Source organism: Solanum lycopersicum, chromosome 12 (assembly GCF_036512215.1).
Source record: "Solanum lycopersicum chromosome 12, SLM_r2.1".
Classification (NCBI taxonomy): domain Eukaryota; kingdom Viridiplantae; phylum Streptophyta; class Magnoliopsida; order Solanales; family Solanaceae; genus Solanum; species Solanum lycopersicum.
In genome coordinates this window covers 2,288,314-2,312,177 of record NC_090811.1, presented here as the reverse complement: position 1 = coordinate 2,312,177, position 23,864 = coordinate 2,288,314, and the positions used below count along the sequence as shown (strand labels likewise).

General features: G+C 30.5%; 4 protein-coding genes across 7 annotated transcripts; 3 read left to right on the top strand and 1 right to left on the bottom strand.

Moving 5' to 3' along the window:
• Nucleotides 1-5,033: 5,033 nt before the first annotated feature.
• On the bottom strand, nucleotides 5,034-8,206 carry LOC101259027 (cytochrome B5-like protein). Of its 3 annotated transcripts, none has more exons than XM_004251588.4 (6): nucleotides 8,073-8,206; nucleotides 7,682-7,779; nucleotides 6,914-6,954; nucleotides 5,893-5,970; nucleotides 5,679-5,770; nucleotides 5,034-5,240 (listed from the first exon to the last, which is right to left on the bottom strand). In XM_004251588.4, the coding sequence occupies exons 2-6, from the start codon at nucleotides 7,761-7,763 to the stop codon at nucleotides 5,174-5,176; spliced, it is 360 nt and encodes a 119-aa protein (XP_004251636.1). In that variant the 5' UTR covers nucleotides 7,764-7,779; nucleotides 8,073-8,206; the 3' UTR covers nucleotides 5,034-5,173. The 3 variants fall into 3 exon arrangements, with proteins under 3 accessions (XP_004251636.1, XP_010313740.1, XP_004251635.1); XM_010315438.4 differs by having other exon boundaries at nucleotides 8,064-8,200; XM_004251587.5 differs by lacking the exon at nucleotides 8,073-8,206 and adding an exon at nucleotides 7,887-8,070.
• Nucleotides 8,207-9,246: 1,040 nt separating this feature from the next.
• LOC101258728 (senescence/dehydration-associated protein At4g35985, chloroplastic) lies at nucleotides 9,247-15,505 on the top strand. The gene is made up of 5 exons (XM_004251586.5): nucleotides 9,247-10,012; nucleotides 11,097-11,215; nucleotides 12,771-12,937; nucleotides 13,345-13,429; nucleotides 15,138-15,505. Exons 1-5 carry the CDS (start codon nucleotides 9,440-9,442, stop codon nucleotides 15,292-15,294), a joined length of 1,101 nt encoding a protein of 366 aa, XP_004251634.1. The 5' UTR covers nucleotides 9,247-9,439; the 3' UTR covers nucleotides 15,295-15,505.
• Nucleotides 15,506-16,663: 1,158 nt separating this feature from the next.
• On the top strand, nucleotides 16,664-20,718 carry LOC101258439 (tRNA A64-2'-O-ribosylphosphate transferase). 2 transcript variants are annotated; one of them, XM_004251585.5, is made up of 7 exons: nucleotides 16,664-17,027; nucleotides 17,555-17,712; nucleotides 18,675-19,368; nucleotides 19,618-19,718; nucleotides 19,824-19,932; nucleotides 20,193-20,252; nucleotides 20,389-20,718. In XM_004251585.5, exons 1-7 carry the CDS (start codon nucleotides 16,745-16,747, stop codon nucleotides 20,556-20,558), a joined length of 1,575 nt encoding a protein of 524 aa, XP_004251633.1. In that variant the 5' UTR covers nucleotides 16,664-16,744; the 3' UTR covers nucleotides 20,559-20,718. The 2 variants fall into 2 exon arrangements, with proteins under 2 accessions (XP_004251633.1, XP_010313738.1); XM_010315436.3 differs by having other exon boundaries at nucleotides 16,670-17,027; nucleotides 17,560-17,712.
• Nucleotides 20,719-21,575: 857 nt separating this feature from the next.
• Nucleotides 21,576-21,887, top strand: LOC112940459 (E3 ubiquitin-protein ligase RDUF1-like). Its single transcript, XM_026028666.1, has one exon. The coding sequence runs from the start codon at nucleotides 21,576-21,578 to the stop codon at nucleotides 21,885-21,887; it is 312 nt and encodes a 103-aa protein (XP_025884451.1).
• The last annotated feature ends 1,977 nt before the right edge of the window (nucleotides 21,888-23,864 follow it).

Genomic DNA, 23,864 nt, shown 5'->3' with positions numbered 1-23,864 from the left:
TTGTCAGTCACCTCTCTCTCTCAAACTCTTGCTCGCCACTCTCCCTCTCTCGCTTGCTTCCTCTCACTTTTATACAAACACAAGTGTATAAAATGCGTTTTTGTTTGTATAAAGCTGGAAAAAAAATGTATGTATATTTTTTCGTTCCCCTCTCCCAGATTTCGTTCGCCACCCTTCGCCTCTATCGCTTATACAAACAGAAACAAAATGTATAAATTGCATTTCTGTTTGTATAAAGCGGGAGAAAATTGTATATACACTTGCAAATACATTCATCTTCACTCTATACACTTATAATTATACAATACAAATATTCCCCTGTCCAATTTTCTTTTATCTTTCTCTCTTTCTCGTTTTATACATACACAAATTATGCAATTGATTTGTGTACAACTGCTTTCTTTTGTATATGTATAGCGAATTATACAATTGGTTTCTTTGTATATATATAGTGAATTATACAATTGGTATCTTAGTATATGTATAGCGAATTATACATATTTATGTTTGCTATGAAGCGCAATTATACAAACTTTGCTATAGACATACAAATATAAATTTCGTGTTAGCTATATGCGAAAGTTAGCTCTCCTTTATTATAATGATTTGAAGAAAAAAAAAAGTGATACACAAAAAACTAGCTATCTAAGATATCTTGCCGGCAAATAGGGCAAGAATTGTCATGCTCTAGCCATTTTACAATACAATCTTCATGAAACATATGTGAACAAGGTGTGCACATCACCTCTCTCTCTTTCCCAGGTTTTTCGAAACAAATCACACAATCATCATCCAAAATACTTTTATCAAGAAAACGTTTAACAGTGAATACTGTATCAACAGACACCTCCACTTTTTCGCGTCCCTTGTTAGATTCATCATCAAAAACGTCACGTACTTCCCCTATAATATAACGGATAATATCACTACGATAATTGTCTTCAAACTCCTTTCCTATATTCTTCATATTTTCTTGCAAGGCATTGTAGAACAAGTCGTATGGCACGTATATAGAAGGGTTATATTCAATATGATGTGATATGGTAAACATAGGGCGATAATATTGGAGTTGTTGAGGGTCACCATTGGGTGGTTTATACCAACATAATTCAATTGCACGAAGGTGAAATCGAATAGATAAAAGTGGTAAAGAAGAAGAAATATTATTGCTATCTTTATTAATGCTTAATTTTGCTTTTGGTGTTTTTATTTGACTAAATACTACGCACACGTCTGAGGAAGGAATACCGTAATAGAACATAGTTTCCATATTTATATATCGTTGGTTTTTCACTCGGTGCGGAATTGATGACATATGATAAACGGATATTGTTATTCCAAAAGAACGAAATAATAATAATAATCTCAAACGGTCTTTTATGTATGTATTTATAAGAGTTGAGAAGCAAATTTTAAACCGATTCGACTTGGGAACTATGAATTTAATTAGGAAAAGTTTAGTTAATTATGTTTCAATAATAAAATATAAAAAGTAAAAACAAATACCTTTTCCCTTTGGGAGGTGGATTATATTTTTCCTCGATATTTGAGAAAATCGAGAGTTCAGATAATTAATTAATCGAGTAACTAAAATAGTTAAATATCTGGAAGATCACGACGACAAATAGGGCAAGAATTGCCATTGGCTAACCATTTTGCAATACAATCCTCATGAAACACGTGTGAACAAGGTGTACACATCACACTTCCCTCCTTCCCAAGCTCTTCAAAACAAATCACACAATCATCGTTCAAAATATTTTTATCAACAAAACGTTTAACGAAGAACATTATACCAACAAACACCTCCACTTTTTCACGTCCATGGTTAGATGACTCATCAACAACAATCCCACGTATTTTGTCTATCACAACATGGATGATATCACTACGATAATTATCTTCAAGCTCCTCTCCTAAATCCTCCATATTTTCTCGCAAAGCATGGTAGAACAAGTCGTGTGACATGTATATAGAAGGAGAATATTCAAGATGAAGTGAATCACCACGAGTATGTCGATAATATTGGTACTGATTAGGTTCATTGGGAGTCGGAGTTTTATACCAATATAGTTCATGTATATCAAGGTGAAATAGAATAGATAAAAGTGGTAAATAAGAAGAAATTTTGCTATCTTTATTAATGTTTAATTCTTCTTGTGGTATTTCTATTTGACTAAATACTACACAAACGTCCGAAGAAGAACGATTGTGATTCAAAATTATCTTCATATATATTTTTTTCGATTTATCACTCGATATGAGAGTAGATGGTGCAGGGTTGACGATATATAAAAAATGAATGTTGTAATTCAAAACCTCTGATTAAGAATTAAAAAAATAGTTGAAATTAGGAAGTGGTGTCAAACAATCTTATGTGTTTATAAGAGTTGAGAAGCAAAAATCCTAAGCTAATTCGACTTAGGAACTCGATTTATTTAAGGAAAGAGTTAATTAATTATGTTCCAAGAAATACCCAAAAATAAATTATTATAATGACAAAAAAAAAAAGTAAAGCAAATATATACCTTTTCCCTTTGAGAGATGGATCATATAATAAAAATTAGTTAATATAAAGATTCTTTTGGATTATATATAGATGGACCGTGAAATTTTATTTTTAGAAATAAGTAATATTTTGGATTTCTAATATAAAAAAAAAAATAAAGTTTTTGTCTAATATTCAAACCCTAACCATATGGTATGTATATTAGTCAAATTTTCAAAGATCTAATAAATTAGTATCCATTTTATAAAGTGAGTTGCGTATACATTTTTTTAAATACAAAAATTACAAATATGAATAGTGTTGTTATAATAAAATATTCTTGATTTTTATTATTATTTTGGTTCAATAAAAATATAAATAAAATATTGGGATTGGGTAAGAGAAAATAGGGATTGAAGGATTACAAACTGAGAAATTGAATCTTTACTAAAAAAATTAAAATTCAGTAATCAATCAATGAATCGAACTACTAAAATCTTTGTTTAAGAAATCGTGACGACAAATAGGGCAAGCATTTCCATTCTCTAACCATTCAACAATGCAATCTTCATGAAACACATGTGAACAAGGTGTGCACATTACCTCTCCCTTCTTCTCAAGTTCTTCTAAACAAATCATACAATCATCCGTCAAAATATTTTTATCAACAAAACGCTTAACAACGAATATTGTATCAACAGACACCTCCACTTTTTCGCGTCCCTTGTTAGACTCATCATCAAAAACATCACGTACTTCACTTATGATATAACGAATTATATCACTACGATAATTATCCTCAAACTCCTCTCCTAAATTCTCCATATTTTCTCGCAAGGCATTGTAGAACAAGTCGTATGACGCGTATATAGAAGGGTTGTATTCGAGATGAAGTGAGTTGACAAACATTGGGCTATAATATTGGAATTGTTGAGGCTCATGAAGTGGTTTATACCAACATAGTTCAACTTTACGAAGGTGAAATCGAATAGATAAAAGTGGTAAAGGAGAAGAAATATTGCTATCTTTATCAATGTTTAATTCTTCTTTTGGTGTTTCGATTTGACTAAATACTACGCAAGCGTCTGAGGAGGGAAGACTGTGATAGAACATAGTTTCCATATTTATTATGATAATGAATATTGTGATTTGAGACCATTGATCGAGAACGAAATAATAATAATCTCAAACGATCTTTATTATATATTTATAAGAGTTAAGCAAATTCTAAACCAATACGACTTAGGAACTTCAAATTTAATTAGGGAAGTTACCAAAATAAAATAAAAAGTAAACAAATACCTTTTCCCTTTGGGAGAAGGATAAATATTTTTCTTTTCAATATTTCTCATTTAAATGTGAACGATAATCATTTCTCTTAAGCAATAATTTTTTTATTAAAATAAAATTTTAGTACAATAGGTATTTTTTTTTTAATTAATTAAATATGTTGTTCAAATATTTATGAAAATAAAAAGCATAATGTAAGTGAGCTTGCGATTCTCAATATTCAATATGTTGTATTCAATTCAACTAAAAAAGAATTTTTTAAAAAAATTAGGGTTGGAAAAATAGAAAACAAAAGAGAGGAGATTACAAAATAATAAATCGAGAGTTCAGGTAACCAATTAATCGAGCCAATATAAAACCCCTTTTCTCTTTCGTATAAAAAGTGAAACACAAAAATCTAGATGTTTGAGAGATCGTGACGACAAATAGGGCAAGAATTGCCCTTCTCTAACCATTTTGCAATACAATCCTCATGAAACACATGTGAACAAGGTGTGCACATCACCTCTCCCTCCTTCCCAAGCTCTTCGAAGCAAATAACACAATCATCGCTCAAAATATTTTTATCAACAAAACATTCAACGACGAACATTATACTAACAAACACCTCCATTATTAGACTCATCAACAACAATGCCACGTATTTTATCTATCATATCACGGATGATATCACTACGATCAAACTCCTCTCTCAAATTCTCCATATTATCTCGCAAAGATTGGTACAACAAGTCGTATGACATGTATATATAGAAGGATAATATTCGAGATGAAGTGAATTGACATGAATATGTCGATCATATTGGTATTGTTTAGGTTTATTGGGTGGTTTGTACCAATGTAGTTCATGTGTATCAATGTGTAATCGAATAGATAAAAGTGGTAAAGAAGAAATATTGCTACTATCTTTATTAATGTTTAATTCTTCTTGTGGTGTTTCTATTTGACTAAATACTACACAAGCATCTGAGGAGGAACGACTATAAGTCAAAGTACACTCCATATAATTTCGATTTTTCAATCGATGAGAGTAGATGGTTGTAGTTGTAGGTAGTAATGGTGTGTGGGTTGATGATATATATGAAAATGGATGTTCTGATTCGAGACCTCTGATTAAGAAGTGGTCTCTATGTGTTTATAAGAGTTTGAGAAGCAAAAATCCTAAACCAATTCGACTTAGAAGTGGATTTAAATAAGGAAATAGTAAATAAAATTATTAAAAATGGCATAAAATAAAAAAAGTAAAGAGAGTACCTTTTCCCTTTGGAAGATGGATTATATCATAGATAATATGAAATAACAAATACCAATCGATGCTTTATTATGAGGTAACACAAGCTCCTCGAGTTTTTTCATCACATGAACAATTCGTAATCAATCGATGGAAGTTATCATTTATATTTCTAGATCTCCGATGCAGAAGTCATCAATCATCTCAAATACTCGCGTAGCATGTTGTGGCCTGCAACGCGATTTGAATGGTTAATACAATAGCAAACAATGGAACTTCGATGAAAAAAGGCAATGAAGGAAATGCAGAACCACAAATGGAATAGGAGCAAGTATGATCGGTGATTACATGGTCAAGAGGCTACTTTTAAGTCTCGTATAACTGGGAAAAGAAAAAAAAAATTCCCGAAGATTGTAAGGATGTGTGTCAAGCCATAAGGGATTATCGGAGAGAAACTAGAGTGAAGAGACGAATGTGGATATGATTTTTTTCTTAGTGTAACTGAATTAGTGGAAGATTGAACCGAGTTCTATTGGAAACAGCCTCTCTACGCACAAAGGTAGGGGTAACGTCTGTGTATATCTTAGCCTCATCAGACCCCACTTCTAGGATTACACTGTCGTTGTGAACTGAATTAGTGGAAGAAGTATATATTTGACAAAGGCTTACCCGTAGAAACCTTCAGTTGAATCATCACCAGCATGATCTAGGATGGCATCACCCCCTGGGTGTTCTTCGACATACGAGGTAACATCAAACACCTAAAGACAGAAAAAAGCGAAGAAAAGAGTATATATTACGAAAAGAATGTGACCAGAAAAGGTTAATATTCCATAAGTGCTAAAGTAATGGTTTATGTGGTCAAGCAGAGAAATAAAAAGACCTTATCTTTGATAATAATCCAGCAATCAGTTCTCTTGTTATGCCGTGCAACTTCAGCTTTGCTATACGATTTGACTGCCTTTAGATCAAAAAGAATATATCGCAAAAGAAAGAAAAGTAATCAGCACAATCACAGAACATATGGATAATATAGAGACGAGAAAGCGATTATACAACTGCTGGTGCACAAACAATATGCACAAGAGAAAATTATCAAATCGGTCAGTTATGAAGCTTTGTGCAGTTATACAGCAAAATAATTCGCTCGCAAGAAATAACTACGATAGATGCAAGACTTGCTTTAAATACCAACATAATATTTGTTCTCAAAGGACTTAAGTTTGCCCTTCTTTCTTAAACACATTCCACCCTTCCCTTCGCTCACAAATAATAACTACAACAGATGCAAGACTTGTCAATTGCTTTAAACACCGACATAATTTATTGTTCTGAAAGGACTTAAGTTTTGCCCTTCTTTCTCAACACATTCCATCCTCCCCGCACCCTCCCAATCACAGACACGACCACCACAAACCTTACCCGTACCATAGAAATAGAGAGCTTGTTTCTGATAGACTCCCTACCAACAAGGTTTAACTTTTAAGAATAAGAATAGTTCATGCAGGGCATCACCTAGCATCTATAAAGAGATAAAATCTAATACATGAGGAGTAATTTACAAAATAAACTAATATATCCATGTGTTCTGCAAATAAACAAGAGAAATCTGAGATATCTAACAATCTCTGCTCTTCAAGTTAGGTACACAGTATATGAGTTGTTATTTCCTTATATGGTCTTGGGAAATATTCACAACTTCAGTTGGTTTGCTGACTTGAATTAGAACCAAGATGAAATTTTTTCAGACAGTACGAACCACTAACTATAATCTTGACAAGCATAATTATTAACTACACAACTGAAACGAACTGGCTAAAATTTAACAACAAAAGTAACTTATCAAGGAACTATTTTAACAACCAAAAAAGTTAGATAAATGATATGACTGTAATTTAAAGTACCTTGTTCTGAGCATTTGAGGAAACCTTTCTTTTCTGCGGAACTGTGTTAGAACACAAACGACAACAATCAAACATCAAATTCTTTCTGAGTATAAGAGCATTACAAACTTGAAACCTACAATGATATGACACTTAGACCTGACTCAATCCCAAAAACTAACTCCCGAGAGGACGATTCCCCAAGTCACACATATACAAACCACCCGTCCATTTCCCAACCAATGTGGGAACCTAATCCATCCTAACATCCCATTTACACCTAGACCCAGCTAGAGCGTGAACCTAGATCCCAATCGGGTATAGACTTGACCCCAATACTATATATATAACATTTAGGCCTAACTCAGCTTCAAAAGCTGACTCACGAGAGCGGTTTACCCAAATCCACATCCATTCCCAACTAATGTAGGACTCTAACTCACTCTAACATTACCTTACCCTCACAAGAAGCCCAAACAAGGATGAACCTGAACCTGACACTATGTAAAGATACGACATTTGAATCTAACTCAACTCCAAAAGCTAGCTCACGACAAAGAATTGCAAATCTATATAAGTTCAATGCGGAACTCTAACTCACTCTAACATTACCTTACCCTCACAAGAAGCCCAAACATGTATGAACCTGACTCTGACTATGACACTATGTAAAGATACGACATTTGAATCTAACTCAACTCTAAAAGCCAGCTCACGACAAATAATTGCAAATCTATAAATAAAGTTCACTCTAACAAAAACCCATACAGAATCAACTAAAAAGCTCACCAGATTTACTCCGCAGTCGAGGTAACACAATGAACACAGCTAGCAAGATACCCAACACTACTGTCGCCAAAATAATCTCCATATCTCAAATTTTAGCTCTATAGTTAAACAAATAAGCAAAACAATTAGAAATTAAAGCACATAAATATCGTCAATGGCGTTTAAACCCTAGAACCCCAAATTCAGCTCAAATACGAAAACATACCAAAAATGCACAAAAAAAAAACAAATTCCAGCAAGAAGGAAGATTAAACGAAGAACCAAAAGCACTGAGTGTGTGTATATATATAATATTATATATATATATATATATAGCCAATGAAGACGATGTAAAATATTATTAATGGTGAAAATCATTGTATTAAAAAAATAATACTAATACCATTTACACCTTTGGAAGTTTGCTACCCGTTGTATTGTATTATATTGATAAAACTCGTGTTTGATATTGTTGGCGGAAGATTGTATTTCTGCTTTTAGGGAAAAAAAAGAGAAGTAGGAGAAAAAATTATTTATTTCAAAATCAAAATATTCTCGTCATATATATATATATATTTCTTGTATTTTATTTATTATTTGTAATGAGTTTTTAGTATGTAGTGATTTAATTAGTGAAATAAGTTTTAAATTTATTTTGTTTTGATATTATTAATTACATAATCATCACGTAAGTTATTGCATAAGAGTGGGAATTTACCCCGTGCGCATTCAAAAAGAATAGAGACTGCGAATTTTCCTTGTCATGAAAAAAATTAATATAATTAACGTGTTAATATTTTATTAATATTTTAATTTTTTTTATTCATCTATGAAATATTGGTCGAAATATTTGGATAAATATATTTTGATTTAACAAAATAAAAGTTTAGATTTTATAGATATTTAAATAATCTTTAATATTAGAAGTGTATTCATATTTATTCTTTTTCATAATTGACTTTAAAAATACTTTTTTTTTTTTGGAAAAAAAATTAGTCAAAACACTTTACTTAAGCAATATTTAATTTTGGTTGTAAATAGAACAAAACTTAATGTTTTATTAATATTTAATTTTGATAGCAAGAGAAATAAAATAAAGGTATGCGATATACCTAAACAACAACTTCTCTTTGAAGAATAGAATAAGTATCAATAAAATCAATATATATATATAAAATATAGAATCAATTAAAGTACTAAATTTTCTCTATTAGCCATCTCCTTTGCATCTTTATATTCCCTTTAAATCCATCACTTTCTTTTAGAAAGAAAAAAAAATCATTTCGTATTATCTTCAATTTTAATTTTAAAATTATTTAAATTAATTTCACGTGTTAAAATACCTTTTGAAATTATTTAAAATTTATTAGTTTTACTTCTGATTATGCCTTGAAACTATCACATATTATACTTAATTGAAACTCCATAAGATTCAACGATATAAATATGCCACGATTTGAGTACATTTAAAATATAACTTGAGTAAATTTAAGATGAGTTTAAGTCAGGTACATTGTTGATGTAAATAATTTTTCATACGATTTAAATTGATACATTTAGGTACACTATAAATCAACTAAAAATATGAGATTTGTACTTTTGAAAATAAAACAAGTTATCTGCTATGACTATAAATCATATAATATAAAGATTGTCAACAATTAGTGACGGTGCATATTACTTAAACTCAAACTAAATTATATCCCCCCCTCTCTCCCTCCTTTCTATCCCTTTTTATATCACAAAGTTCTTCAAACCTACAAACACCAAAGAAACAAAATGAGTTTCTTTAAGACAAAGAAATCCAAAAGTTTCCCTATAGACAAAACACCATCACAAATACAAACAAAAGAAATCAAGAACATCAAACATGAAGTTATTTTAAACATCCCATCATGCAAAGTTCATCTAATGGATGAAGGGGAAACTCTAGAACTTTCCAATGGATTTTTCACAATTTTTTCAATATTTGAAGAAGGTGTTTGTGTAGCTACAATCATAAAAGTTGGTGATGAACTTCAATGGCCACTTACAAAAGATGAACCAATAGTAAAGCTTGATTCTTTGCATTATTTGTTCACTTTGCCTATAAAAAATGGACATACTTTAAGTTATGGTGTCACATTTTTAGAAAAGGGTAGTGGAAATCTTGGAGTTTTAGATGAATTTCTTAAAAAAAATGCTATGTTCACTTGTTCATCAAAATCATTAATTAGGAAAAGTGATATTGATTGGAAAGAATTTGCTCCAAGAATTGAAGATTATAATAATGTTTTGGCTAAAGCAATTGCTGAAGGAACAGGTCAAATTGTTAAAGGGATTTTCAAATGTAGCAATGCTTATACTAATCAGGTTTGTATACATTATTTACCTATTAATTAGTTTTGTTTTTCTATTCTTAGATTTTTATTACTATTTGTTGTTTTGTTAGCCTCGATTATTGTACTATCTTGTTGTTGTTGTTTCTGTTTTCTTTTACATTTTTCTTTGAGTTAAAGATCTATCAAAAACAGTCTCTCTACTGTGTTTATTGTTGTTGTGTTGTTTTTTATTTGATGGGCGAGGGAATCCGTTGTTGTCTCTTTATATGGTCTATCTATCTGTTAGAAATTCTTTACATACATAGACCTACTTACCTTCAAAGGATCTTTTGAGTACTCAATCGAAGTATTGTATTAAGGGACCTCTTAAGTTAAATATGTTATAGACTGATTCAGAATATGAAATTTATGAGTTTTTATAATGACATCAAAATAATAATACATTAATAATTGAGTTTAACGTCTATATTTATAGATATTTGATGCATTTCTTAATATATATCTAGTCAATCCATAGCCTACAAGCTAGGTCCACCTTTGTATAGTTCGTTCTCCATCAAAAATGATTTTGGAAGTTGCTTCTTCATACGCCATAACAAAAATAATTTTTAGCGGCATTAAATATTGACACTAATAAAGAGTGCTTAAGTTTTCACTGGTATTAATTAAGTGTCATTAGAATCAATGTCGCTAAAGGCTTTAGGAACATATACAAAGAGTGTCAATTGGCGCTAAAAATACATATTTAGCAGCAATTAAAAATTTAATGCCGCTAATGGACATTTTTGTTGTAGTGATAGAAGATCAGTCGGAGCGTAAGGGGTGGCCACTATTTATTAAAAACACATTACTTTACCAAGTGGTAACACAATGTATAGTGTCTGATACCAGCCCGATGCTAGAAGGTCAAATCAAAAAGTGTTATAAACTTTAAATTGAAGCTCCAGTAAACATCAATAATAACCCTATTTCAAAGTTATATTTGCGCTAAACTTTATTCTCTTGTCAGAATCAGAATTTAATATATGTGTTATATTAATGTCACTCTACTTTATACTTATAATTTTTGAGATTGAATTATATTTAAATTTTTTTTATTACGTTATTAAATGTAGGTACAAAAGGGAGGAGAAAATATTTTAATTCGAGCTATAGAAAATTCTGATTCTACTATTATCAAAAAGAAGGGCAATAATACAACAAATAAGAGTGCACTCAATGAAAGCCTAAAACGGTACTAAAATTCCTTTCTCATAATCTTTTATCATTAAAGTCAAAAAGCTAAAGAAAAAGAAGAAAATTTTGTCTACCCATAATGATTCTTTTATATCATCATGTCAAAAAAGTTAAAAAAGATATTATACGAAATATCTTAATTTTATTATATGTTAAAAGGATTTTGGTTCATTTTGACATTTGTTATTATGATACAAATCTTTTTTATTCTCAAAAAGAAACAGTTTGAGACTGTTCATATAAAACAGTGAATACTTATCTTATTTTACTATATGTTAAATACTTTTATTTTTTTTTGATGTTTGTGTTTTGATACGTCTTTTGAGTTAATAACTTTGATAATGATAACTTAACTACCAATTGTTTTCACAAAAGTTACTCAATTTTCATTTTCAACTCAAAAGTCAATTAATCTATTTAATTATTTTTTCAACAAAATTTAATGATATAAAATTTTAATTATTGACTAAAATTTTAAGAATTATATATATATATATATATATATATATATATATCTATTTAATCCGATCCGTTAAAAATATAATATTGAACATTTTATTTTACCACTAATTTCCTAAATCATTCTTCCTTGTATCCCACATTCTTTTAGCGAATTAATGGTAAAATAAAATGTTCAATGTTCAACGGAAAATGATTTAGGGAACTAATGGTAAAATAAAATGTTAAATATTATATTTTTAGTGGGTTGGATTAAATGGGCGGGTCATTAAATGGTTTAAAGGGGTATGTATATTCTTAAAATTTTGGTAAATAATTAAAATTTCATGTCACTAAATTTTAATGAAAAAACAATTAAATAGATCGAGTGACTTCTGTGCAAAAAAAGTCGTAGTTGAGTGATTTTTGAGTTGAAAATGAAAATTAAGTGACATTCTGTACAAAGAAATCATAGTTGAATGACTTTTGAGTTGAAAATGAAAGTTGAGTGACTTTCTGCGAAAACAATTGATAGTTGAGTGACCATCAAAGTTATTAACTCCACGTCTTTTTAATTCTTAAAAAGAAATTATTTTACAAATTTAATTTAACCGATGAATTTCTAAATTCACAAATTTATATATTAGTACTATCACATCATTTATATTTTTGATATTAACAAATTTATCTCATATTTAAATAATTGAAAAAAAAGGTGGGGTGGGGGGCTGGGAATATTTAGACATTTCTCCAAAATATTTTGACATGTGGAATCCAAGGCGTGTTTGGTAATAGACAAAAATGTTTTCTAATTTTTTTTTTATATTTTATTGATCAAAATACTTTGAAAACCCCACTTTTTACTAAGACAAATTCCTAAATACTTAAGAAAATAAACTTTTTAGCTGGACCGAAAAAATAAATTTCATAAGTGACATTTCAAGATTAATGTCTTTCTTTTCAACTTTTTTAGGTTACGCATAAATATTTTTAAGGATAAAATTACTTTTTTTTTATGAAAATATTTTTCTTCATACCAAACATGTGAGACAATTTGCTAACAACAAAGATATAGATTATCGCGAAATAAAACATGTCATTGAATTTGTTTGTAGTGTGAGGAAGTTGTCAAAAATGACAGAAAAAATGAGTAAATCTATGCTCAATGGAGTTGGAATTGCAAGTGGATCAGTTATGGGGCCAATGGTTAGGTCCCAAGCTGGCCAAAAATTCTTGACCATGGTCCCTGGAGAAGTTCTATTGGCTTCACTTGATGCTCTCAGTAAGTATCCCGTCATGTTGTTTGAAATCTTTAAAAATATTTTTATAATTGTACTGAATTTTTTATAATTTATTTTTTTCTATATTTTTTAGATTTCGAGATTCAAATAAATCTAATTATGATAGTAAAATTTTCATACATCTTATAATTATTTCTTTTATATAGTTTACAAATATATAAATTTCATTTCAAAAATTTAAAAGATTTTACACGTAAATTTCTGATCAAATTTAAACTGTTTGACTCTAGAAAAACAAAAAGTTCACTTAAATTGAAACAGAGAGAGTATTATTTTTGGTGAATTCAATATATACTCGATAGTATTTTTGAAGAGTTCGAACAATTCAGCCTCTCTTTTTCCCATTTCAAAAATGTTTGTATGATTTGATTTCTTGTTGTAAATGTAGACAAGATTTTAGATGCTGCTGAAGCTGCTGAAAAACAAACATTGTCTGCAACATCTGGTGCTGTTACAAGGATGGTCACTCAGAGGTAAATACACTAAAGATGGTGGAAGAAAATGTTTAGATTTTTTCATGTTTCGTTGATCAAAAGTTTTGAAAAATACTTTTTCGAGAATTTAAAATAAGAAAACTGACTTATCGTATAGAAATAGGAAAAAAGGATAAATATACCTCCGAATTATTATAAATGATATGTAAATATCATTCGTCATACTTTTGGAACATTGTTACCCTGTTCAGGGACAGACCCGCAAAAGTCAAGTGGGTTCATATGTACCCACTTTGTTGAAAAATAATGCCATATATATATATATATATATATATATATATATATATGTATGTATGTATATATGTATATGTATATTTGATTAGTTTTTAAAATTTTATATGTATATTAACTTTTGACTCCAAATGTGACTCTTGGCCTAATGGTGAAGAGGGCTTAATTTCTCCAACTTGCCTGAGTTTGATCTTTACTCCCACATTTTAATTTTATTTTTTATATCTTGAACCCACTTCTTGAAAATTCTGGGTCTGCTACTGATTCTATCGTCAAAAAATTAGATCGTATATATTCTTTATGCTAACAAACATATACGTATCATAATATTATCCTTCGATCCGACATTTATTATTAGGGCCCGTTTGGCCATAAATTTTTCAAATAATATTTGGGAAAAATTTGGCAAATAATGTTTGTCCATACAATTTGCCATTATTTGGCAAATATTTTTGGCAAATATCTCAAATTTTCAAATACTAGTTTTTTCTAGTATTTGGGCCAAATCTCATTATTTGGGATATTTTAAAAATTAAAATTTTACCCCAAATCTTTTATCTTTTACAAAAACACCCTCTCTAGTAGTTGTTTGCGTTGTATTACATCATTTTTTACGTGAACACCAAAATAGTGATGAAATATGTAGTGAATATTAAATAATGATATGATTGTTGATGAAAATTATTAAAAATTGGCTTTAGGTAACAAAGTCATGTACTTTGTCTACTTCACGATGTATGAAATAATTCTTGTTGCACTCACTCCAAATTACCACATTGCTTTAGTGTCATGGACAGTATTTGTTATTGTTGTAACGAACATTCATTGACTTGTAATACAAACTTTTAGTTAATTTTGATAGTTTTTAAAACTTGTGTGTATAAATCATATTTTTCTAAAAAGGTAAAATATATTTCCCAAATTTTATGGCCAAACACATGGTGAAATTTCACCCAAATTTTCACTCAAATAATATTTGCCAAGAATATTTGGAAATCTATGGTCAAACGCTAGCTAAATATATTCACATGTCCCTATTTAGTCTTTTGTTAGAGTGAAGAGCATATATGCTCTAGTTTTTAGACGGTAATATCCCAAAAGTGTGACGGAGAATATCCATATCATTTACGATAGTTTTGGGGTATAATTGTTAATTTTTCCCTACAAAAATAAGTACCCCACGCGACATCTCACATTGATTTTCTGCTCATTCCACCATTCTTAGTCTGAATCTAAATACACATCTGAATATTAAGATGTGCATTAAAATCTAGATATGTAAATCTGAATAACATCTAAATATTAAGAATGTTATCTCTGAAGCTGAATAATTAAGATGATTTGTTTTATATATCTGTTGGTTTCTCTTAAGATTCATAAATGATATATATTTGATTTTGTTATTGTATGAATTGACATTATATTAATTTCTTTTTTCTTTTGGAATGAGAAATAGGTATGGAGAGAATGCAGGGGAGGCAACAGGAGATGCATTAGCAACAGTAGGGCATTGTGCAGGAACTGCTTGGAATGTATTCAAAATTAGAAAGGCACTTAATCCTGCTTCTTCTGTCTCCTCTGGTGCACTCAAAGCTGCAAAAAATATAAAATAGATGGAGAAAAGGGAAGGATCGATCGTAAACAATCTCTATGCTCTACAAAAATAGACGTGAAGTCTGCGTACGTTTTACTTTTCCAGATCCTGCTTGTTGGATGACACATGGTGTATGTTATTGTTGTTTGTTGTATGGAGAACAAAAAGAGTTTAAGTTTTTTTTTCCGAGTTGCTTGAAAAATATATTAACATATTTTGAGCCATTATAACAGAGTCGTCAACTAATTTTCAGAAAATATGTGAATTAACACACATAAAAAAATATTTAAAATATTAAAATTTAATGACAACGTAACGCTGAAAATGAAAACGCAACGAATATTGGTCACCAGACCGGACCTGGCCTAGTTTGGAGGCCAACAAAGTCAATCGACCAATTTCTGAAAAATAAGTGAACTAACGCACATGAAAAATTCATAGAAATTAAAATTCCTATTACATGACACTGAAATACAGAAAAAATGGAAAAATTATGCGATTAGACAAATATAAACTAGTTAGTTAGCTAATATAGCTATAATTTGCATGAATTACTTCTAGCAATAATTATATTATATGTCTCTCGCATCTCTCTCATCTCTTTGGAATCTCGCTCTTCGCTCATCTCTTTTTCAGTCATCTCTCCCTCGTCTCTCTCCTCTCCCTGCCCTATCTCTCTTGCTCTCGCTTATCTTCTGTCAAACTGTTTGTGTTTGTATAAAACGAGAGAATTTCGATATACAAATACAAATACGTATCTCTTTGTCATATACACTTATAATTGTACAAACACAAATCTTCCCCTACCTAATTCTCATTTGTCTTTCGCTCTCTCTCTCTCTCGCTTTATAGAAACACAAATTATACAAACATAATGTATATTTTGTACTTGTATAAAACGAGAGAGAAAGATTGAATATACAAGTACAAATGTTTTAACTCAATTTAATTGTATACGATTTCAAATTGTACGTAAATATACAAATAAAATAATTGATACATATACATAATAGTTACATGGTTTTCTTCTCTCCACTCTCTTCCCTCTCCCGCTCTCCTTTTCCCTCCCTCTCCCAATATCGCTTGCCTTTCTCCTCCCTTTCTCAATCTCACTCGCTAGATATAATATATTAATTAATTTGACATATATACATATATAATTCACCTCTCTTCACTCTTTGCCTTCTCTTGATCATCACTCTCCTCCCTATAACATTTAGCTATCAATTGTAATTAGCAAATTATAACTATAAAATATAATTAAATTATTTTTAAGTGACTGTATATGAAAGTTTCCCGAAAAATTTCATTAATGAAAAAAGTATACTTCCTCCTTTGGACACCCCTAAGTGGCCCAAATACCTATAATAAGAAGCCCAACTTGTACTTCCCCTAAGGGTGAAAAATAAAGCTAACACCAAACTTATAGCAAATTTTCCGATCTGCAAACTCTGTTTTCTTCTTCTTCAATGGAGAATCTAGAAAACTTGAATACATACAAAGCTTCGAGAATTATAAAACGAAGTGAAAATACTCTGTACAACGCTCTCCGATCAATTTACGAGGATTCCATATTCGTCGGCGAGATTGCTCAGTTATGGCCGGAGCTTCCGCTGTTAGCAAATCTCCGTTGTGGACTTTGGTACTCTATGAAATTTCACTCTACTTGCTATTTCAAATCAACTGATGGACACACCAATAATTGGTCTTTCAATACATCTCGACTTAATCTACATGTTGCACTTCTTGCTGGTAACTTTCCGTTTATATATTTAAAGTCTCTTATTATAATTTAATTTGTCTGCTCGTAAATTGGTACATAATACACATTTTGAACTACAGATAGATTTTCAATTATATTACATATGGATTTACACTTGAATTACAGACTCATTCAATTGCGGATAGATAGATTGAGTTGAAAATTTAGAATGTATAATCTAAACTTGATTAGCATCACAGAGAATATGGCCATATAACATCACAATGTTCCAAATGGCTTGGTTATATATTGAGTTAATAGCTTTGATGGTCACTCAACTATCAACTCTTTTCGCAGAAACTCACTCAACTTCCATTTTCAACTCAAAAGTCACTCACACACACAAAAAAAATGATAGTTGAGTGACTTTTGAGTTTAACAACATTATAAAATATGAATTCTATGTAATATCTTTGTTTACTTTGATGGTTGGAGGTGGATTGTCTTTGTTTATATACATGATATAGTTGTTTATATACATGATATAGTTGGAAGCTAATTGATAATTGATGGTTAGGACAGAAGGGAGGGTGTATGATTGTTGATTCAACAAGGAAAGGGAAGCGGTTTCCAGATAGTATGTCAAAGACGATACCGATTTGGACGTGTGTGTTGAATCGTGCAATCAGGAATTATAGAACGAGATTTGGTTTGAATGGCAGTGCAGAAAAGAATGTAAGTAATAATTTATTCTTCTTGGTGTATGATTTAGGAATGTAGAATGCTTAATATCTTATTCTGTATCAAAAGAAAGATTTTAGTTGTCTGTCGTGAAAATCATGCATTTTGTGTATCATGTGTATTTATATTCTGGATAGACGTGTCTATTGCCTAGTCAAACAGCTTCACAGTAGAATGGGATGGAGGGATTATTAGTTACTGTTCACTGTAACAAAAACAACTTTTAGCGACAAGAAATATGCACATTAACAACGAGTGTTAAAGTTTTTACCGGCATTAGTTAATTGCCATTGTAACCACTGTCGCTATAGGCTTTAGGGACATTTATAGAGAGTGTTAGTTGCTTCTAAAAAAAACATATTTCGCGGCAATTAAGCTTTTGCCGCTAAAGATCATTTTTGGTTTAGTGGTTGATGTAATTTTGACATGCGTAAAGGTGAGCTAACATTACTTTATGGACAGAAATGAATATTGAACTTAGGCATCTACTTGAATATTTGACCCAACGGATATACTGATATACAGTGACATGCATAATTTATTCCGTGAGGCAGATGAATAATTTAGTTTGAACAAATAAATGGTTAGTTACTTGTACATGTTAACTGTAAATTGGAGGAAGAGGAGCACAAAAATATCTGTTTGCAGCTTACGTCAACATTGATGTTGCTGGTCTCTGAAATATTAGAGGCCATATACTTACTGAAAGAGGAAAAATATATAATGAAAGTAAAAACATCGAAATTTTAATATTAAGAAATTCAAGGCTTGTGATCTGTCGAGCTTTTTGCTCGTCTATCTTGTCAAAGACTACATCATATGCATAATGTGCAGCGTAGACTTGTTATTTATGATAAGTTGTAATGATGCCTCTGCATATGCACATCCGTGCACACATGCAAATGCCGTACGTATCCATGTGCTTATTGATATCTTCTGTGAATTTGTTTCGACAGGAGTCAAATGATTGCGCTGAATGTGGTAATACTATTAATGAGGACTCATATAACTGGGATTGTTCCTTGCATCTCCCTTTGTGGGTCTCAAATACTGAAAGAGTGCTTATTGAGGAGCGTTTAGACGGGTGGACCAAGGATCTGGAGGTCAGTGGAGCTGACATTGCCTCCATTGCTTTATCCCTAAAAAAACCGCTACGCCCATTATGGATTTCACAAAAAACTGTTATCTGGTTAAATGAAGTACCTGATTGTGATTCTTGGGATTTCACTCCAATAATACTTGTTTCAACGTCTTCCCCAAGTAGCAATTTACAGCAAAGAACAACCTCCGAATTTAGTTGGAGGTACATAGCTGGAGCTGGAGACGATGAGGAAAGTTGGGCAAGGGGCCTGTCACCATCTCTTTTCTGGAAACATGCTTATGATCTCATAAACTCTGGTCCCGATACATGTAATAAGACGGTAGCTGATATTGTTGAAAAAGATAGGGTATACCGTGCACAAAGGGGAGAAAATGCTCCTCAAATATCTATTAAGCCTTCAAAATCTTCTTCGAATAGTGGCCATCTTCCTGCTCAAGAACAACTAGGTCTGGAGCCTCTACATATGAACATAGACGAGAAGATTTATGATAAAAATTCCATATCTTGGCTGGGGGAAACGAATCTAGCAGTTGGCACTACTCAACTCGGTACGCTTAATCTGTTCTGTTGTTGTATTAATATTACTTCTGAATCTAGCAATATGTGTTGTGGATTGAAAGTGTAGGTTGGTTAATCACTTGGTAGTCCGAAGAATGGGCTATGATATTTGAGCATATCATGTAATTCTTTTCTCGTTTCTTTTATTTATTTGCTAATCTTTATTTGGTGCCGTTAGTGGTTTATTTTTCTTATGAACTTCTTGCAATGGTCACTCTGATTGATGATTTACCATGCAGCTAAGGACGCATCTGGTGTCGATTGTGTATTGAGTTGTGATTTGGAGACTAATTCTTTTAGTTTCAAGGAATCTGGAGCCCATTTAAACCTATCTATCGTGGTGTGTATAACTTCCTTAAACGTATATTGTCCATTTACCTAATTGTTAGCTAATAAGTACTCTCTTTTATCCTTTTTTTTTGTGGTTGGGTCATGAACAATACAGAGCTCGAAGTTTGACAGGTCTTCTTTGTTAAGAAATCTTCCTTCAGCGGTAAATTTTGCCAAGAACAACTTGAGAAAAGGGAAGAAACTCCTAGTTTGCTGCAATAGTGGTAAGTATGGCTTTACTATGTCGTAGAGTTTGTTTTCCACGTGTGATTTGACTTGTGCTATCTGATGGTGAAAACTGAATACATTTGGTCCTACATCAAATTTCTTGTTCTTGGGTGAGGTTAGTATGGAGGTGGGGTCTTTGAAGACGATACGATAAAGTTGTCTGATTTCTTCTCAATACGATCACTGATAATTCTCTATGACTGTCGTTTTCAAAAGACAAATTATCGTTCACAAAGTTATTTGTTTGTGTTTTCAGGGGAAGATATTAGCATCTGTGTATGCTTAGCAATCTTGATGTCATTGTTCGATGACAAAGGTACGAAACAAAATTTAGCTCTTGCACGTAATCCATTAACGATCCTATTTTCAGTTTTTTTTTCTCAGTAATTGGGAAAATGTAGCTCTCCTTGAGGTTTCAGACAGATATTCTAATTTTCGTATACTTTCTTTAGGGAACTTTGATGAAGGGAGATTTTTCAACGAGACACGAATCAATAAATTAGAATTAAGACGACGATTGGTATTTATCTGTCAATTTGCTGTGAATGCTCGTCCGTCAAGAGGGAATGTTAAACAAGTCTTTAGTTATCTTTGTGGAGGAAATGTTGCGATAACTTCTTGAGCCAACATGAAAGTTTTTGAAGTCTTATAAATTCAATGTATTTTAGCCTCATTGTATTTTACTATATAGTATGATGTAGAAATTATGTTTTCTACTTCATTTGTTGTTTCATAACTCTAAAATAATGTTTTCACAATTCAATGTGTATGAGTTCATCAAATTACTACGTACTTAGAATCCATAAAGGGAATATAGATGGACTGTTTCTGAAAGATCATTGATTATTACTACTTACAAATCCATAAAGGGAATACGACAATCCACCGAGGTAGAGAGACTGTTGTTTCTCTCGGCTCAAGTGCAACAAATCAAAATATACATGACAATGAAACATGTATAATATATTTTGAATTATCAGCTTAGACAACTTGGTCAATTTGTATCGTCACTTGCCAAATTGTATTTAAATACGTTCACCTAATTTATTGACTTATTATACAAAAAAAATAAAATGTATTGGTCCAGTATTATTTTAAATTAGCTCGTTTATGAAATTTCACTAGATATAGTATTATTATCGTTTGCAATATGTGTTAAAAACGCAAAAGCATGGTCAAGTGGCCGTGCAACAAGAAAATAAAAATGTACCTCTTATATATATACAACTTTAAACTCAAAATTTATTTATTTACACTATGAATATATAATATTATATAACTTGAACCTTTATATATAAGCTCAATGACTTGTTCTTTCCCTACTTAAATTAATTAATTAATTTACCCAAACTATGCTTATTTTTTTTATTTTTTTTGCATACGACGTTTTCTTTGTCAACCAAAACTATACGTTGATTCTTTCTAAAGTAATTATATTGTAATCTCATATATTTAATTTCTACTTTATATTATAAAATAAGAAAACCAAATTCATGACATTAAAGTTGTTGTCCAACCCACCACCCAATGGTGAAGCATGGGGTATAAAGTGTTTTTTTTTCCTCTAATAATTAAATCGTCTATATATAGTACATGTTCAAATATCAATCGATCATAAGTTAGATTTTTTTCATTTTAAATGGATAAAGATTTCGATCTTGATTTGGCGTTAACGGTGGTCGGAATTTCAGGCGGTGATGCGGCTGAGCCACCGGCACCGCGGTGTTTCACGCCTCCCGATGATCACGACTCGAGTTTTCGAGTTGAACTGCCTAGTGTTAACTGTGAAAATGGCCTTTGTATAGTATGTATGGAAGGTTTTAAAAGAAGTATTGATGATCAAGGCAAGAAAATGCTATGTGGTCATGTTTTTCATGCAAATTGTCTCATCAAATGGCTCTCTATTTGTAATTCTTGCCCTCTTTGCCGTTATAAAGTCTCCGCCGCTTAACGGTTGCAGATTCAGAAGTTAAATTTGATCGACTCGACTTTTAAGAATGAGTTTATATATATATATATATATATATATATATTTATGCGGATCTCAATTTTTGTGAATCCTTGTTACTTGTTAGTTCGATTAGAAAGAATGACTCTTTTCTAGATTTAGAATAATTTAATTTTATTGTTATGCTTTATCCTTAATGAGATGCTTTTATAGCCACAGAAATGTAATTATGACACGCTTGGAATCATAAATTTAGAAAGTTTTTTTTTTCATATACCATGAGCCCAATCGAATGGATTCACATGAACTCAGACGGAGAAAGTAAAATTTAAAGATTGTAAATGGGATCGATAAATTCATTCTCGAAGACGAGAACTATGTCCGTCGCCACATCTCTCTCCAAGAGCTAATTCATATATACGACGATCGACTAAAAATAGAAGACTGTTGACATGAGAGAAGATAGACGAAGAAGGACATAATTTAAGTTAATTTTGATCTTTAATTTAATTTGGATTTTCCTCAATATTGATTCACCTAGAATGTATCGAACCAGTTACAATTTATATATATTTTTTATATATATATCTTATTTGTTTTATTCTCTCTTATAAATTCGTAATGTGTAATAGTCAATGAAAGTTGCCTTCATTAAAAAAGTTAAGACTAATTTTGTCATTATAAAATATTATAACAATTTTACAATAAAATTAAATTTGATGACTATATTTTTGACTGATAATCTAAAAATATCATGAAAAAACATATAGGACTATATTCGAAAATTCTTCAATTATTCAAAACGTTAGATGATAATCTAATATTTATTTATTTTATAAGATGATAGTTGACTAAAGTTTAATTAAAACGAATAATTTTAAGAAAACAAATAATTATCTTTTAATATGTTATTGAAATTTTATAATCATAAAGTGTACTATTAAAAATGAAATAAAAAGACTTTAAGTTAAAAGTAAATTTAAATATAAAAAGGTGACCTATCCTTTGTAGAATAACTACGAAAAAATGTCATTATTAAATAAAATATTTCTCTTAAAAAATCAATTTTGATAAATTACCTTTATTTGGAAATGATTTTAGTATGATTAAAAAAAAGAAAAAATACGTAATAATCATAAATTTTATAACACTAAACAGATTAGGTTGAAATCAGAAGGATTAATTAAAACAAGTTAAATTTCAAATTCATTTATTTTATATGGATAAAAATAAATTGATTATAAATGGAGTCCTAGTATATTTGCATTAAATTAATCAAACATTCAAGACATATCAAAAGCATTTTAACAATAAGAATCAAAGTATAGAATTGGAGCATATGGTACTCATAAAGATGCTACTAGTTATATATTTGTGCTACAATTCATCTTTGGTTAGAAATGTTAAATATCATCTAAAATATAATTAGATAATTTGTGTAAATAAATATAAATAATAACTATATTGTATAAAATAATTGTCATATATGTATTTAATAATTTATATTATAAGTTATAAATGCACTCTTTAATAATTACTTATATATGAAAAAATTTAAAAAAACTTTTATCACATATTGGTGGAGATACAAAATAATCAAATATATTTAAAGTATTTGTGACCAAAATAATAGTAAATATTGAAAATAAAAAATCCAATTTCAATTTCAATAACTCACACCCCAAAAACTAGCTCTTTATTACCGTATAAGTCTACATACGGAATATCATGGTAGTCAATAGGCATTCCACGAATAAATTTCGTTAAACACCTTATTAGATCTTCATCCGTATATTTCATGTCTATAAATTTAAAATAATGTCAACTCCAACTTAAAAGATGATAGCCTCATAAGGAGTCCACCCATCTCATTAACCACCGATGTGGGAGTTTTGTCATTCTTTAACAAATATGAATACATATTATTGTAATTTTGATCCTAAATTGTTTTCTCGAATTGCTATTGACAAGAGATGTTAC

What these genes read in the sequence shown, in the direction of transcription:
- LOC101259027 (XM_004251588.4), bottom strand. Translation starts at nt 7,763, where the DNA reads ATGGAGATTATTTTGGCGACAGTAGTGTTGGGTATCTTGCTAGCTGTG. An exon ending in GGATTATTATCAAAGATAAG is followed by an intron (nt 5,771 to 5,892) that starts GTCTTTTTATTT and finishes TTCTGTCTTTAG; the next exon opens with GTGTTTGATGTTACCTCGTA. An exon ending in TCAACTGAAGGTTTCTACGG is followed by an intron (nt 5,241 to 5,678) that starts GTAAGCCTTTGT and finishes ATCGCGTTGCAG; the next exon opens with GCCACAACATGCTACGCGAG.
- LOC101258439 (XM_004251585.5), top strand. Translation starts at nt 16,745, where the DNA reads ATGGAGAATCTAGAAAACTTGAATACATACAAAGCTTCGAGAATTATA. An exon ending in ATTTAAACCTATCTATCGTG is followed by an intron (nt 19,719 to 19,823) that starts GTGTGTATAACT and finishes TGAACAATACAG; the next exon opens with AGCTCGAAGTTTGACAGGTC. An exon ending in GTCATTGTTCGATGACAAAG is followed by an intron (nt 20,253 to 20,388) that starts GTACGAAACAAA and finishes TACTTTCTTTAG; the next exon opens with GGAACTTTGATGAAGGGAGA.
- LOC112940459 (XM_026028666.1), top strand. Translation starts at nt 21,576, where the DNA reads ATGGATAAAGATTTCGATCTTGATTTGGCGTTAACGGTGGTCGGAATT.
- LOC101258728 (XM_004251586.5), top strand. Translation starts at nt 9,440, where the DNA reads ATGAGTTTCTTTAAGACAAAGAAATCCAAAAGTTTCCCTATAGACAAA. An exon ending in GCAATGCTTATACTAATCAG is followed by an intron (nt 10,013 to 11,096) that starts GTTTGTATACAT and finishes TATTAAATGTAG; the next exon opens with GTACAAAAGGGAGGAGAAAA. An exon ending in ACAAGGATGGTCACTCAGAG is followed by an intron (nt 13,430 to 15,137) that starts GTAAATACACTA and finishes AATGAGAAATAG; the next exon opens with GTATGGAGAGAATGCAGGGG.